Below are 12,785 nucleotides of genomic sequence, written 5' to 3'. Positions count from 1 at the left end.
ATACCTATTAGCATTGTTCCATCTCGTCCTCTAGTCCCTGTGTCCAGTCTTTTCCCCTGTAAGCCTTTCACCGGGGTCCTGTGTCTCTCTTGTCTCTCTCTGCCCCACCGCCTGGATGAGACCCCGTCGGGCCGCCCGGGTTGTTGTAAAACTTCAACAGGGTCTGGCCCGACTTCTTGGAGTCGGTGGAATTGTAATCCAAAGGTCTGTATGGAGGAGACAGAGGGACAGGCCAGGAGGCCGGCTCCGAGGGACGACCGCAGGCCTCCCTCCCACGGCGGCATTCCGCGCCGTCCCCTCGCCTGTTGCACAGGCAGCAGAACCTCCGCCCGGCTCGCGGTGGCGGGCGCGTAAAGATGTCATCCTGGACACAACGCGAAGGCTGCGCCACGAATTTTGTCCCTTTGGAGGCACCGTTCCTGCCCACGGCCCTCTCGCGTCATGTGAACGACCGAGGGGCACCCGAGACCAGCGGCGAAGAAGGCGGCGACTCACGGCGGCATGGAGGCAACTTTAGAGCAGCACTTGGAGGACACGTGAGTAGTATTCTCGTAGGCCTGTCCTGGGGTCGCGGCTGGGGGATTTGAACGGGACAGAGGGCGCAAGCTGCGAGCGCCGGCCGGGCGTCTTGGGGACGCCCTGTCCCGGGGCCTCCGGTGTGGGTGCGAAATGACCCGGAATTAAATCCCGCCGGGGCTCCGCACACTCCCTCCTGAGCGGGTCTCCGCGGCCCGAGCCCAAACCCGACTCTCGTGCTGAAATTGTCCGGACAGGGTCGTTCTTCGGGAGTTTGAGGAACCGGGTTCGTTTGGGAGAAGGAAGTACCACTTGTGCAGAGCCCTGCCTTATAAACGTAAACACACACAGCGTATTATTTCCTTCCGGGTGTAACCAGTTACTTGCTGAAAGGCATCCGTTAAATTTTTCGAATGAGTAATATCTACGGAAAATCCAAAGTTGGAAAAATAGAAGGCGTACAGGGAAACACCTCCCTCGCATCAGTGCCCCTCAGCTTCCCACTACCCCTCCAGGAGGCAGCCCGTGTTACCTAAGAGTTTGTCAACAGTTGTTTCAAGTGAGTTAGTATGTTAACATATGCATTTTTAACGAAGGCAACAAAATCCCAACTATTGCAATGTTTGTGGCCCTCCAAAGCTCAACAGTACCTGGGCACGGTCTTTATTCTCATGAGAGAGAAACTGGTTTAACTATTTAATTCAGTTAATTGTAATTTAATTTTTCCTGGGACAGGGGTGGGCGATAGTGAAAAAAGATTAACACTGACTTCAAGTACTACAACAATGCCTGGTACAGAGAAAGCATATTTGTGTTATAATTATTTAAATTCATTTTCCCACATCATTTGCTTTCTTCTTCCTGCGTTCCTGGAATTAGAATGAAGAATCCATCCATTGTTGGAGTCCTGTGCACAGATTCACAAGGACTCAATTTGGGCTGTAAGTATCTCACATCAACCCTTTGGTGGATTGCACAGCATTTGATGTTGACTGGGAGCCTAGTGTGCTATTATTCTCTAGTTTTTATTTCCTGTTACCCTGCCACTTTCTGGGGACTTTTGCAAGCGTAGAGATCATCCCCAAATAACAAAATTAGGAAATTGAAACTTCTCTATAAAGGTAGAAATGTTCCTTGCAGTTCTAGCACTACAGAGTCATTTCTACTAGAGTAGTATTTTAATCATTTTAAATTGGGTCTAGAAAGGACTTCAGATAATGACAGCAGTTACCATTTATTGAATTTCTGCCATATGGTGGGACTGTGAAGCTTTGTATACATTATCTCTAATTTTCACAATAACCCTGCTAGATGGGTGGTGTTACTTTTTAGTCCAACTTCACTTAAGAGTGAGTAGGTAGTAAAAATGGGGGCTGTAGGGTTGGACACACCTAGCTTCAACCCCTTGCTCTTCCATTTACTAGTGGTGTCAGCTTGGACCAAAAAGAACCTTTCTGAGCCTCAGTTTCTTTACTGAGCTGTTGCTTAATAAGAATTATTATTATGGAATTGCATTTATTGAGCTCTTACTATGTGCCAGGCACCATTCTAAGTGCTTTGTGTATACTAAGTCATTTAATCCTCATGACTACCCTGTTAGGCAGATAAAGAAATGGAGGCACAGAGGTTCACTAACTTGCCTAAGGCCATACAGCTAGTAAGTAGTTGAGCTAGGATTTGAGTCTGGCTCAGAAGCCTCTTAATCAGAATACTATAAAATTATATATGTAAAGCACTCAGCACAGAACCCAGACATAATGCTCAATAAATGGTAACAATTACTGATGAGAAAATAAATCCAGAAAGGTAACAATGGAAGCCTTCAGCTAAGTAATGTCAGAACTAGTAAACCCAGGACACCTTGCTCCTTACTCCTCTGTACTGCAGGACTTTTTAAAGCTCTGAAGTTTTGCTGGGAGGGTAATTGAAGGAAGTAGTCTGTAACTCAGGTTTTACACACAAATCAGTTTAGTTGGAAGAAAAAAGGCAGATTTTTTTTTGAGGCACTTGCCAGGCTCACAAAGGAAAGGCTGAAATTCAAGTGCAGAAATGTAAAACTAAATGTACTCCTTCAAGAAAACTTCACCCAAAAGACTGCACTGTGTGTCCAGTTAATGTTTTATGTAACAACAGTAAATCCATCAACTCTGCCATACTGGCATGTCTATTACCTGAGTTAGTTTCAGGCAGATGGGCTTGTGTTGCCTTTATATACAGAAAGATATTGTAAACTTAGTAATTACGTTTTGTACCTGACATCCAAGATTTAGTTATTATCTACAGGCTAAAACAAACATTAGTAAAAAGCCAATTCTGTTGCTATTTGAAAAACCAGTTTATTCTAGTGGAAATAATTGCTCACAGAATATTTATACATGCCGTTAAGGTGATCTTACAGCCAAACTCCTGAGTAAAGATCTTTATATCCTTTGAGGTTGATCTCAGTAAAAGGAAATCAGATTTTCCATGAGGAATTAATTAGTTTCAACAAGTCTCTTGCCCTTACTGGTTTTTGTCAGTCTCACCTATGAATTTCTTCGTTTCAGTTTGCTTTCAGATTGACTTGAATTACAGCTTCCTTATATGCTTGAGAAAGTGTTTAGAGATGGTGATGGGAATGACTTGGAAAATTGAGTGTTATGGCCTTTTACTGACTTAAAAGCTGTTACTGGCTTTCTCACTGATGGAACCACTGAGTATCAGGGCAGAATCATTTTATGTCAGTACCTAACCTAAGAGACCATGAGCTGAACCTTCTTTTTGTGAATAATTCAATTCAGTTCTACTATACGTCTATACTCATTTTTGGACAGTCAGGCAACCTGATATCATCTCTGTCTTCCAGGCCGCGGAACCCTGTCAGATGAGCATGCTGGGGTGATATCTGTTTTAGCCCAGCAAGCAGCTAAGCTAACCTCAGACCCCACTGATATTCCTGTGGTGTGTCTAGAATCAGATAATGGGTGAGTAGATGGCAGCAGATCCCTTCCTTTCCTTTTCATTCAGAAAAATCAATCCCTGGGAAACTTGACTGGGGCTTGCCCTGTGTTCATCAGTGATTTCTCAAAGTACGTGGAGGAAGGTTCTACCCTTTGGACCACAGGAGCAGATGGATTGATCTCTAAAGCTAATGTGCTTTCACACCACAAAGACATTTAAATGAAGAGTAAGAGGAGTCATGAACTATCAATAAAAGAAGCAATAAATAACACAGAGGAAGACTAAACAAAGAACAGAAACAATGTCTGTAGTAATAGAAATACCAAAGACATTCCAAGTGAGGGTCCTCAGAATAATAGTAAATGAAAAAAGCAGAACCATGCACAGGGACTTCCCTGGTGGTCCAGTGGTTAAGAATCCGCCTTCCAATGCAGGGGATGCGGGTTCGATCCCTGGTCAGGAAACTAAGATCCCACATGCCGCGGAGCAACTAAGCCTGCACGCTGCAACTACTGAGCCCACGTGCCACAACCAGAGAGCCCGTGTGCCGCAATGAAGAACCTTCGTGCTGCCATGAAAGATCCCTCTGTGCTGCAACTAAGACCTGACACAGCCAAAAATAAATAAAAATTTTAAATAAATAAATAAACTATGCACATTATGATCACAGTTCTGTAAAGTGAGAAAAAATGTATATATGGTATACATGCATATTAAAAAAGGAAAATATTAATAGTGGTTGTCTTTGAGTGACAGGATTATAGAATTAATTTCGTTTTTATATTTTATACTTTTCTGTATTTCCCAAATGTTTTATTGTATTTAGATATTGCTTTCATACATAGAAAAGTAAGTATTATTTTTTTAGTTGTGTCCTAAACCAAACAGCATCTTTAATCTTACGTCGACTCCCACTTGCAACACTTTACTGAATATCTTCCACTTTGCCTTTCAGGAACATTATGATCCAGAAACACGATGGCATCACAGTGGCAGTGCACAAAATGGCCTCTTGACATCTTGTATCAGTTCTCCAGCAGCTTGTCATGGGGACTCAATCGTACCTTATGTTAATTATCTTATAGAGCTATTAGAGTTCCAGTAATTAGGCCATTCATGTAATGTGCATTAGGCACTTTTCTATTAATTTTAGAGTAAGCTGCTTTTTGACACTCTGACTTATCAAAATTGACTTATCAAAATACTAGTTAAGGGAAGTATGTTTTGAAGCAAGTTTAGGTCACTTTGTATACAGAATTTTGTTATGTTTAATAAAACTGGTTGGAGGAAAGCTTGGATCTTTTCTGAATTCTTTAAACTCTTATCAAATGTTTATTTTTTCAATTATCAAATTGTAATCTTTCTTAAAAAGGTAACTGCTCCAAACCATTCTGTTTCGGAAGCTCCTGAAATACATAGATTCTCACAGAAACATCCATGGATATATAAAACAAGTCAAGCATACGCCTACCCCATAATAAAAACATAATAATAGATATCATAAGTACTTACTATATGCCAGGAACACATTCAGTTCTCGTTAACAACCCTATATGGGTTCTCAATAGCAAAGAGGTGGAAGCAACTCAAATGTCTGTTGATGGGTGAATGAATAAACAAAATGTATATACATACCATGGAATATTATTCAGTGTTAAAAAAGGAAAGAGATTTTGACACATGCTATAGCATGGAGGACTCTATGCTAAGTAAAATAAGCCAGTCACAAAAAGACAAATCCTGTATGATTCCACCTATATGAGGTACCTAGAGCAGTCAAATTCATAGACATAGTAGAATGGTGGTTGCTAGGGTGAGGGGAAAAAATGGGGAGCTACTGTTTAATGGGTACAGAGTTTCAGTTTTACAAGATGAAAAGAGTTCTAGAGATGGATGGTGGTGATGGTGGCAACAATAATATCAATGTATTTAATACCTCTAAACTGTACACTTAAAAATGGTTAACATAAAAAAATGGTTAAGATTGTAGATTTTATGTATTTTACCACAATAAAACAGTTTTAATTAAAAAACATGAACTAATAAAAACACCACCTGAACTAATAAAAAATTCAGCAGAATTACAAGATGAAGATCAACTTACAAAAAGTGAAAAAGCTTCTATACCTCAAAATAGAAAATAAGAAAACATTTGCAATAGTGACAAAAACAATAATGCATTTAGGAATTAATAAAGGATGAAAAAAACCTGTATGGAGAAAAAGTTTAAACTCTTAAGGATTAAAAATTGAGCAGAACTAAATAAATACAAAATATTGAATACAATGTAACAAAAGGATATCAAATCTGCAAAGAATTTTTCCTGAATTCAATGTGTTGTAATAAAGATGGCAGTAGGAATTTTTTTTTGTAAACTTGACAAACTCTTCTAATATTACAGGGAAGCATAAAAGTTTCATACATAGTTGTCAAAAACAACCCTATATGGTAGGTACTCTAATTTGACCCATTTTGCATTTGTGTAACTAAGGCTAAGGAATTAGCAGAGTCACCATTTGGACCCAAGCCTCCAAGTCAGAGCCTTACTTTTAACAGCCAGACTACTACAGAAGTAGGTATGTTTGGCCAGAAGAAAATCTACCAGTTTGAAAGTATAGGACATTATCTTCTCTTCAGACTTTATCATTCTCAACAGAATGGTGCATAAGAAGATACAAAAGACTTCATTTTGTTGAATTTGAATGCAGCTCGTATTGCTGTCTAGCAATTTAATATTTGACAGTATACAAAGAATATATATCATTTATTCAAAAATATCAAGCAACTACAAATATATAAAGTGCTAGTTTAAGCACAGTGATCTCTTATAATTTAAGGAATGGTGGGAACCCTCCCCAAATCTTAACTCATTTCTTCACAAAGAGTGAGGACAGGGAAAATAAAATCTCGGTAGTGCTCGTATTATACTCGAAGTCCCTAAGTGCCAAAAAGTTTCATGGACTGTATTTATCAGTGGGGTGAGGGTAATAGTGGTGACAGGAAAATCATGCTGCATCCTTGCTGAATAACTTTAGGGCCAAGAGTTAGAAAGTCAGAGGTTGAGGGAATTATTTTTGTTAAAAATCGTATAAGCTTTATTAAGTCGATTGGGTACAGATGTCAAAATTTAACTAATATCCCAATGGTGGCTTAAGAACTCCTTGCTCTTGATATAAAGCCCCACATGATTAATAAGAACCATTTTTAATGAACTAAGTACCAACAGCAGGTCTGTTAATGTGCAGTTACTGTATATACACAGTCCTCACAACAAACTTGTAAATAATATTAGCCACATTTTACAGGTTTGGAAACAGATTCAGAGAGGGTAACTTGCCCAGAGTGTGCAGGCTTAAATAATGGCAAAGTTGAGATTCTAACAAAGTCTGCATTTCCCACTATACCTCAAAGCTTTCTGTATGAAAGACATGTTTCAAAGGGTTCAACTCTGACAGCATCTTTGCAGCTTTCCTAGCCTCTGGGAATGACTCATTTTTCTGCCACATTTCAAATCTGACCCAGCCCTCAGCATCAGAGCTCTCTAGCAATACAAAGCTAGCCTCACGTCATCCTGTGATCAGAATCATAGATAGCCCTGCTTTAAAAGAGCAACAAGTACCTACCAAAAACAAAGTCTTACAGATGTTTACTAAAAAATGTTTTCTAGATTACGTTAGTAACTACATATAACTCTCTGAAAAACACTCATCTTCCCTCTTTTGGGTTTTGTCTTCTGCTGAAGGTTTGTTTGATCCTTACCACCAGGCCCACGTAATTGCATAATCTTTTCCATTGTTAACTTAGAGGCCATCTTCCCAAACCACTAAGCTGTGCTTCTGCTAGCGCTTGAATCAAAAATATTATAGAGTTGGTTTTAAGAGCCTGAGAAGCCCCTTACCTTTTAAGAAACATGCATAATAAATATGTGCAGATTTTCCAGATAAAACCAGAAAAACACACATCAGCCTAAAATACACTCTGGTTTAAAACCTGGAACGTTGGTGCTGGGAAGATGAAAGGCAATTTCCTGTTGACTTTTTTTCTTTTTTGATGTGGAGGGTGGAGCAGAGGAAGGAAATGGGATAAGAAAACTGAATTGTCCCAGTAATGTTCTAGGAGACTCAGCCTTAACCATTTCCAAAATGCAATAGAAAAAAAAGTTTCATTAAAATTAAATATAAGTATACACCTTTCATGGGAGGTGTTTGGAGTTAAGGTAACATGTATAGAAAAGGAATTAAAAGAGGGCTTGGAACTCCAAGGTACTAACCAGAATCTTCAGTCATTACACAGAAGGTACACAAATGTGCTGCAGATTGCCAATTATAGTCCAGGAAATGTATTGCCCAACTCTGGGGCCTCACTCCCTGCCTTGAGCATAATGTTAAAAGATAAACTGAGGCATATTAAAAATGATAAGAGCTTATCTGAGCAAAAATCGATGTGAAGCTGGTGCTGACAAACCAGAGGAGGTTAGGAGCGCTCTTCCATTCAGGAGATCAAGAAGAAGCTTTTGCAGAGAAAATGCAGAAGCAAAGCAAGGAAATTATTGATTGGCTACAGCTTAAAGCCTAGTTGGCTGTATGTGGCTGGTTGTCCTTAGGTTTTCATTTCATAACCTTGAGGCATTGACAGGCTTAGGTTTTGGTTTGCTTATGTAGGCCACACAGCACTAGAGCCACCTTAGTCTAATGGCCTCCTGTTGCCTCAGCCAAGTGGCTTGTTAATTTCTTGCATTTGCTACACTACCAGAGGTGTTGATCCAGCTACAGCATGAGGTATTTGCTATGGCACAGACTCTTCCTTGTTTAGCCAACAAGTAATCTAAAGCAATTCTACTATCTCAAATTATCTTACCAAGAAAACCTAGGGACTTCTGTTCTGTAGGTATGGCCTTAGCAAGATCCAGCGATAGTTGCCAGAGAAGCATTGTCTTACCGTGTATTAACAGAGAGAAAAAAGCAAGTAGTGAAAAGGCAAAACGAATAAAGGTTTCAAATAGGAAATAAAGATCTTGATCCGTGATCTCGGGAGAGCTGTCCATCTCAAGATGCTATCTGCTTCTGGAGAGGAACCTCCATAAGCCAATTTTAATTTTAGGTCTCCAGTTGTACAGTTCCAAGAGTCTGGAGGAGCCCTTTTTAACTGGGAGATACGGACCCAAGGTTTAAGGCCCTGAAGTTTGACTGCTGACTTGGTACGGTCCCTTCTAAGGAGGTTCAAGGGTAGTCTTTGTTCTTAGTGATTTCAAATCAGAAGGGTAGGAGAAAACTGGAAATCTTAGTTTGGAGAGTAGCCAGATATTTGAGAAAACTAGAACAATTCAGGATCCAGTCCGGTTTACAGGTATATAACAAAAGCTCAAAGACAGTGAATAGGACTAGAATCTGATATCCACAAGATCGTATTATAATTTTCTACTACAACATAATTTTTTTTATAATCACCCCCATTTCTATCAAAGATAATCACAGTAAGGCTAATTTGTTTGCAGAATAAGTCTAGTCTCATAAAACTTGGGCTGGTTATTTACAGAGGTGCAGTAGGAAGAGTAATTGACCGTATAGGCTCTTTTTAAATCTGTTTTGCTAGGACTTTTCATAAGGAATCTTAGATTGAACTTTTAAAGGCTCTCCAGATTAAGCAGTCAAGTCAAGGATTTGTCATTTCAGACTTCATCTGGAATACCTATAGATTTGGGTGAATTCCTCTCTTCTCAAGGTCCCTAAGATATCCTGAGGTTCTCGGGCCTGCCAGGAAGTGACCTTCCTTACTCACCTGGTAAGGTTTCTTGGAACCCTATAAACAAGATGCCAGGCCAGTTTTTCTTAGGAGCTTTATTGCCTCCATAAAGTCAGCCTTAGTTCCTTAAAACTGTCCGGTCATATCTGATTTTATGCATATTCTCAAATATGACATTCTAGTCAAAGCCTTGGTAATATAACCAAGGCTTCCAATTGTGTCCTGTTATAAGAACATATTCTTATTGGGCTTATATAAATCACTATATTGCCATGAAAATAAGACTACACAACAAATTTCCAAATTCTGGAGGGATCAGGTAGGGAAAAAAACGTTTCACTTTTGTTTACAAAGGTATAATTTACCAAACTGCCTTAAGACAGAAAGGTTTCCTTAAATTTGGAAAACAAAACATTAAGGAATCAGCAGTGTTTCAAAGAAAAAGTTGTAAAAAACATTATAATCATCCTCATCAGTTCATTTAATCATATGTTATTAATTCTTGTTCAGGATGAACCCAGTTTTTTCATTAGCTCTGAAAATTCTTACCCAGTTCACTTTTATGCTCTTAAACTTATCAGAAATCTGTATTCTAGATCTTTCCATGAATCTCTAAAGACAAAGAAGCATTTCTGTGAAAGCATCAGAGTAAAACAATAACTCTCTGCAAATGACAAAAAGACTTTTAATAAAGTCTTTCCATACCTTTCCTTACCCCCTAGACACATTCTACTTTCCTTCCTACTTTTCACACAGTTGTTTCCTTTCACCCCTATATTTTAGTAGTTTTAAATTACATATAACGATTAGAATTCGTAACCCTTAGAATCCTTACTTCCTAGTGAAAACTAAGAAGCAAGCAACTGTGGACTGTTACACTAGCATTCTGTGGATTGGCACATTTATAAATACATTTCATAATTTCCAGAAGTATATTCTCCCTCACAGTAAATTTTTCCATATGGCATAAAACACGTTTACCAATAAACCCAAATATCTTTAGTTCCTCTGTAATAAGAAGCCAAAGTAGATAAAATGCCAAAAGTAGATAAATTTGTGTTCAGTAATTAATGTTTCAGTATTTTATCTTACTTGGAAATGATCTAGTCAATGAATATCCATAATTTAACTCAGTAGAACTTTCACCTAGTTTCCAAATCGCCCCCCACATACTTTTGTTTTTGTCCTTCTAATAAGAATCACCTCCCTGAAGTCCACATTTCAAAGAAATGGCTCTAAATACTCGAGATGCAGAACGCTTACATCTCAAAGCTCAAAGGCACAGAAAAAGGATGTAAGTTCCACCAAGAAGAACTCTTATTCCCTAAATCCAGATGTTTTATAATATCTGTAAGCCTTCTGAGCTGAATAGAGGAGGTTTTGAGATTGGTAAAAAGGATAGACTTTTCATTGTTTCTAGAGCTGCATTTCTGTTCCTGTCAAAACTCGATTTGTAAGACAAGTAGTTGTTCTTTATTCCTCAAAGAACTGGGTTGCCACCTGAGGCCCAGTGAACCCACCCATCCAACTATATTATCTTCAATTTGCTTCTTTATGTCAGGGAGATTTCCAACTAAGATGAAAATTAAAAGATTCCTATGTTCCAGATTTGGAGCTGTGCATCTTTTGAATGTTTTAGTAAATTCTTCCACAGTGGCCTCAGAATGTTTTTCTTTCCCTCTGGGTACATAATTTCATTTCAGCTTCGTGGAGAAGCCCTTAAAAACAGTTCCTATCAGGCTCTGAATATCAGCTTCCAAAGTAACCAACTTTTTTTTTTTTTTTTTTTTGCATTTTGGCCGCGCTACGCAGCAAGCGGGATGGCATGTGGGATGGTTCCCCGACCAGGGATCGAGCCCCGGCCTCCACAGTGAAAGCACCAAATCCTAACCACTAGGCAATCAAGGAACTCCCCAGAGTGGCCAACTTCTAACCAGAAAGATCACTAAGAAAATCCTTTTAAATATTTTATTAACACGTTTTAGGTGGGACAAACAGTAACTATTCCTGGCAATACTAAACAAACTTTTCTTTTACTTTTAAACCAAAGGTATCCCTATCAAATGACTCAAAAACAAAACCATAGTTTAACCATGGATGCAAGAGGCATCCCCAAAGAAAGTACAAAAGATATTACTCCCCCAGCCCCAAGATCCAGAGCTATTCCCAAAGATAATCAAAGAAAGACAGACTTAGGGCTTCCCTGGTGGCGCAGTGGTTGAGAGTCCGCCTGCCGATGCAGGGGACACGGGTTCGTGCTCCGGTCCGGGAAGATCCCACATGCCGTGGAGCGGCTAGGCCCATGAGCCATGGCCACTGGGCCTGCGCATCCGGAGCCTGTGCTCCGCGACGGGAGAGGCCACAGCAGTGAGAGGCCCGTGTACCGCAAAAAAAAAAAAAAAAAAAAAAAAAGAAAGAAAGAAAGACAATTCCCCTGGTGGCTGGTGACCCACATTTCTGTCCAGCCATATTTTGGGGGTCCCCAATGTGACACATGAGCTGCCTGCACACATAAGAACTGCCAACCTGTGTGCCCTGATGGGCAGAAAGCCAAGCCAAGTTCTCAGGACATAACAAGATAAATGAGAAAGCTATAGCTGTCCCTGGGAGTAAAAAGTCCAAGAACCAGTGGGGACTTAAATGAAAGTTCACAAGCCACCATTCAAAGATCTAATTCTTTTATTTTTTATAATAAATTTTATTTATTTATTTTTGGCTTCATTGGGTCTTCATTGCTACACGCAGGCTTTCTCTAGTTGCGGTGAGTAGGGACTACTCTTCATTGCGGTGCGCGGGCTTCTCATTGTGGTGGCTTCTCTTGTTGCGGAGCATGGGTTCTAGGCACATGGGCTCAGTAGCTGTGGCTCGAGGGCTCTAGAGCACAGGCTCAGTAGTTGTGGCACACGAGCTTGGTTGCTCCGCGGTATGTGGGATCTTCCTGGACCAGGGATCGAACCCATGTCCCCTGCATTGGCAGGCGGATTCTTAACCACTATGCCACCAGGGAAGCCCCCAAAGATCTAATTCTTACAAACACTTTTCTCCTGCCAATCTGAATCTAGAATGGAAGGAACACTGTGAAATTGTACCTTGCTCTCTCAACCAGGCACCACAGGTGGAGGTCCAGGAGAACTGCCTTTGGTAAGAATTCTCACCCTTTATGGGCTTCTGCCAGCTTTCCCGGGATCCCATCAGCAGGCTCTAAAGCAAGTGGAGTGTCCCAGCAGGTGTCATCCTGGTCACCAGAAACTGTAGAGGAGGAAGAATAATTTTCCCTCTACCCTTATTGTAAGGGTTGGCTGGGGTCCCTTCTTCTCTAGGGCACCTCATAAGTGGATAAACTGTGGCTACTGTAGTACAAGGTTGTCTTTGGTAAGGATAGCCTACTTGTTCACCCTTAAAACAAAATTTCATTCACCTGAGACCTCACACAGGACCAGCCCAGTTTAAGTCCAACCCAGTCTGACCCCGGACCCAGGCTGACTCCAGCCAGTTTCTGGACCCAGTCTGGAAGAAGAAAGGCTCAACTAAAGTCTGACAGTTCATACTGCAAAAGCTTGTGGAGCTGGGGTGGGAGAGGGACTTAC

The 12,785-nt window shown here is 40.3% G+C and overlaps 1 protein-coding gene and 1 long non-coding RNA gene across 7 annotated transcripts in view; one reads left to right on the top strand and one right to left on the bottom strand.

Annotated features, from left to right (window-relative positions):
• The window catches only part of LOC137219116 (uncharacterized), a 36,051-nt gene that overhangs the window by 14,340 nt on the left and 8,926 nt on the right, over nucleotides 1–12,785 (bottom strand). For 5 of the 6 annotated variants that reach the window (XR_010940979.1, XR_010940980.1, XR_010940981.1 and 2 more), the window contains one exon: nucleotides 5–12,447. This is a non-coding gene — a long non-coding RNA (uncharacterized lncRNA). The remainder of the gene's footprint in view (nucleotides 1–4; nucleotides 12,448–12,785) is intronic. The other variant, XR_010940982.1, reaches the window with a different exon arrangement.
• Nucleotides 412–4,747, top strand: LAMTOR5 (late endosomal/lysosomal adaptor, MAPK and MTOR activator 5). The gene is made up of 4 exons (XM_067727211.1): nucleotides 412–536; nucleotides 1,396–1,457; nucleotides 3,362–3,479; nucleotides 4,412–4,747. The coding sequence occupies exons 1-4, from the start codon at nucleotides 502–504 to the stop codon at nucleotides 4,470–4,472; spliced, it is 276 nt and encodes a 91-aa protein (XP_067583312.1). The 5' UTR covers nucleotides 412–501; the 3' UTR covers nucleotides 4,473–4,747.

This window comes from Pseudorca crassidens, chromosome 2 (genome assembly GCF_039906515.1).
Source record: "Pseudorca crassidens isolate mPseCra1 chromosome 2, mPseCra1.hap1, whole genome shotgun sequence".
In the NCBI taxonomy this organism is placed as follows: domain Eukaryota; kingdom Metazoa; phylum Chordata; class Mammalia; order Artiodactyla; family Delphinidae; genus Pseudorca; species Pseudorca crassidens.
This window is presented reverse-complemented; position numbering and strand designations above follow the sequence as displayed.

Bases quoted from the DNA above. Each gene is read 5' to 3' on its own strand.
- LAMTOR5 (XM_067727211.1), top strand. From the start codon at position 502: ATGGAGGCAACTTTAGAGCAGCACTTGGAGGACAC. The intron at 537-1,395 runs GTGAGTAGTATT...TCCTGGAATTAG, and splicing joins GAGCAGCACTTGGAGGACAC to AATGAAGAATCCATCCATTG. The intron at 1,458-3,361 runs GTAAGTATCTCA...TCTGTCTTCCAG, and splicing joins ACAAGGACTCAATTTGGGCT to GCCGCGGAACCCTGTCAGAT.